The sequence below is a fragment of the Cariama cristata genome, unplaced genomic scaffold (assembly GCF_000690535.1).
Source record: "Cariama cristata isolate BGI_N322 unplaced genomic scaffold, ASM69053v1 scaffold30925, whole genome shotgun sequence".
Taxonomy (NCBI): domain Eukaryota; kingdom Metazoa; phylum Chordata; class Aves; order Cariamiformes; family Cariamidae; genus Cariama; species Cariama cristata.
This window is the reverse complement of record NW_009616318.1, coordinates 21,583-25,059: the sequence shown is the minus strand read 5'-3', so window position 1 is coordinate 25,059 and position 3,477 is coordinate 21,583. Positions and strand designations below refer to the sequence as shown.

Below are 3,477 nucleotides of genomic sequence, written 5' to 3'. Positions count from 1 at the left end.
AGGGAAAATAAATGTAATACTGAAATATTTAGAAACACACTAGTGCCAATAGGGAGTCACTGTAGGCCCAAGCACGGGGCCTTTGTTCTCAGCAGCTGCATTTCTTGCAGCAAAACTCCCTTTGAGTCACTGAAACTATTCTCACTTGAAGGACTGAAACAAATAGCAGAGCTTGTTCAAACCTGAGCCCGGCCACAAGACAGAAACCATGCTCTCTCCTGGATGATGAAGTGACTTACCCATGCTGAAAGGCAAGTAACACTGCTTTCTTTAATGCCTCTTCCCCTAGTGTTTGGCCACAGGTTTGTTATCACTGACGCTGATGAATATGTGCTTAATTATATGGAGAGCAATGCAGAGAGTTTCCCTACGGCAGCACTGCAATCCCTGAGGGACCATTTTCGCCCACGGCAGATGGTAAAGGAGACTGCCAACAGGTAGGCTTGAAAGGATGGTGTTGTGTAGCTAAATAAGACTCAGGGTTGACAGCTAAGGGCATTTCCAGCAGCTTCCATGGGCTCCATCCTGCTATCTAATGTCTGCTTGGCTGATTATTCAGCTCCAAGAGCCTGTGTCTGGACAGATACAGAGGGGGTCAAGTGCGTACAATATAATGTTGTGGCTGCTGCTGACACAAAAACCTCTGGCTCGGCAGCAGAGAGAATTCCAGCTACATGGACACAGTCACCTTTTCCCAAAAGACAGTTATCTGTGACAGATGCTGCTAACAGTATCTGCATAAGCCAGGCTCAGCGGATGGTTGGTGGAGTCATTTTTTTTTGCTCTTATCAGCCCATCAGAGCCTAGACCACATCCTCTTTTTTAGCTGTTTGGACCCATTTTGGGTGACCCAGTATCAACTCTATTACCTCACAACACACTTTAGAGTCAGTTGGTACCATGGTGGTTCAGGGGCTCTGGTTGGAACTAGAGTCGCATACAGTTCCTGGGACTGTATGGAGCACACAAGGAAACGCTCCTTGTCCCAGAGCACTTGCAGACAAAAGGTGGGGGAGATGTCCTGCAAAGGGAAAATGGTTTACCTAGTGCTCCAAGGTCAAGACTGAGCTTCATCTCCAAGCTGAGATGAGCTTGCCATGAAAACCAAGCACCCCAGAAGCCTGCTGTGTATTCAGAAATACAGTCTGGCCAGCTATGGTGGGCAGCCAGCACACAAATGTCACAGTAAGGCTGCCAGAAACAGCTTTAAATGAAGTCCCATTCTTCATTTCTTCTGCAGTGACATCCCCACGCTTGGGACCAGCAAGCAGGAACTGGATGAATTAATTGTGCAGGTTCAGGAAGAGCTGGAGCTCCATAAGTACTTGAACAACAAGAACATTCAGGAGGCATTTCTTCAGTGTGACAGCGATGGCTCTGGCATCCTGGACAAAGCAACATTTTTAGAGCTTTGCGACAGCTTGAGTGTGCCAACCAATGCCATCCTTCTTAACAAGGTCAGAAGGAAGGGGTGCTGTGTATCTTGAATTCCTCTCCTATAGCTCTTCCAAAAGGGCTCTTCTACAAACCAACCTTAGCAGGTGAGACCAAGAGGTGCTCTACCCTACAAAGGGGAACAACTTCAAGAGCAGGGCAAGAGTTCCAATTCAGAAAGGACTCTGAGCTGTTGGAATGAGCCTGTGTCTTAAAGGAGGAGGTAATAATTGCTGTTGTCTAAGTAAAGGGAAGAAATGTTGCCCAGGTTGCGCCCGAAATGAGCAGCCTAGTGTTTGGCTGCACTGTTATGTGAAGCCTGAAAATGCCTGTTGGCTCAGGTCCCAGAGATGAGCAGAAGAGGTTGGATATCATGATAGAGATCAGGCATAGGCTACTGCAGAGCTACTGAGTGTCATGACTTAAGCACACCTGGGCTTGAGTAGAGACGACACTGAGGTGCTTAGGGAATGAGACTTAGGAAAGTTTAGATGCATTCTGGATTTAACAGCAACTGAATTGAAGATTTAAGAACTAAGTATTGTACCAGGGGGAAAAAAAAAAAGAAAGAAATTAGAATCATCACCACTTGGTTAACAGAACTGAAACATAGGCTTGCTGGGCACTGTGAGCAACAGCACATGGAGATCAGTCTCTGCAAGCAGAAAATGTGAAGGAAACTGGAGAAAAATTCATGCAGTGGGGATGGAGAATCCTTTCAGGAATATGACTGGCAAGGATGCTTTCTTAGCATAACGTGATATGCAGTAGATTAGTGGCTAATAAAGGCAGACTCAGAGTTTAAAGAAATCTAGAAACCAAAGGGAGTATTTCCCTTGCTAAAAAAACATTTGCTAAACCAGCCAACTGTTGAGCATCACGGCTGTGGTTAGAAAGGTGCACAGGCAGGGTATTTATGTCTCTGAATGTGCACTGAATAACGGCCTTTGACCAGCACCCAGGGCTTTGCTGTGCTAGAGTTCATTGGAGACCACTCTGCCCTGAGGAATGTACAATGTGGTCACAGGTCCTTCCTGCTGCCACTCCAAGAACGGGAGATGAAGTGACATGCCCAAGAGCACATGGAGAACCTGTGACAATTGACGCTAAATTCCCGTGTTTGAATCCCCATCTAGGACCTATACAATAAAAACACCCCTCTTCTCTCTTGAAACTTTAATAAGAGTATGCCCAGAGCCCTCAGAAGTGTGGCCGTGCTATAAATTAAACATATGGCAGATAGTTAACTACTGTCTGGGTTGGAGAGGAGCACAGCTGTCAGTCACACAAGAGCAACCCTAGTAAATCTGTCTCCAGGCGACAAGAGGAAGAAGAATCCTTTCAAGGAACTGTGATATTAGACCTTTTCCATCTCCCTGGGTGTCAGAAGGAGATTAGTTATGCAATTAAAGAAACAAAAGCCCTCTTTCTTCCCCTTAAGCACACAAAGGCTATAGCTCTGTAACACAATGCAGGGTCAGGCACGGATACCAGAACTGGCTCATTAGTAGGGCTGTCACTGAGCTCAATTATCTGTGTCTCCACTTTATGCCATGTGCACACACCAAAGCGACACCAGTGAACAGTAACTGTTCGGGTACGCTGTCCCCATCCCACTTTTGGCAGGGATTTCTATGGGTTTTCTGAAAGATTTGCTGTGGCCTACGTCAGTCTGTGGCCATGCTTTATTTTTTTGTGGATCTGTTGCCACTGTGCTGATACTCAGAAGGCAATCAGGATTAAACTAAAACACTTTAACTCTTCTCCTTGCATAGATTAGTGTCATCTATAAGCATTCAAGGTTACCGGTGATTCAGGACTACTAAGGTGGTAGGCTCTCCCACACAGGGGAATAAGATTTGCTCTGTCACACAAGGAGTACCGCTGGGTACTTTCCCCTAAAAAACTAAATTTGCAGCTTCTTCCCACTCTTCATGGTGCTAGTTGTGTTTTGTTTTTTTTTCCCTCCAGCTGATTGACCTATGTTCCTGTGGAGAAGACAAGATAAACTACCATGACTTCCTTAGAGCCTTCCCCTCGTGA

The 3,477-nt window shown here is 45.9% G+C and overlaps 1 protein-coding gene across 1 annotated transcript in view; it reads left to right on the top strand.

The window, feature by feature from the left end:
- The window catches only part of EFHC1 (EF-hand domain (C-terminal) containing 1), a gene marked incomplete at its 5' end in the record, with an annotated part of 12,375 nt that extends 8,898 nt beyond the window's left edge, over positions 1-3,477 (top strand). Inside the window, 3 exons of the mRNA XM_009700139.1 lie at positions 290-437; positions 1,241-1,457; positions 3,406-3,477. Of these exons, the coding sequence (XP_009698441.1) occupies positions 290-437; positions 1,241-1,457; positions 3,406-3,477 (437 nt within the window). The remainder of the gene's footprint in view (positions 1-289; positions 438-1,240; positions 1,458-3,405) is intronic.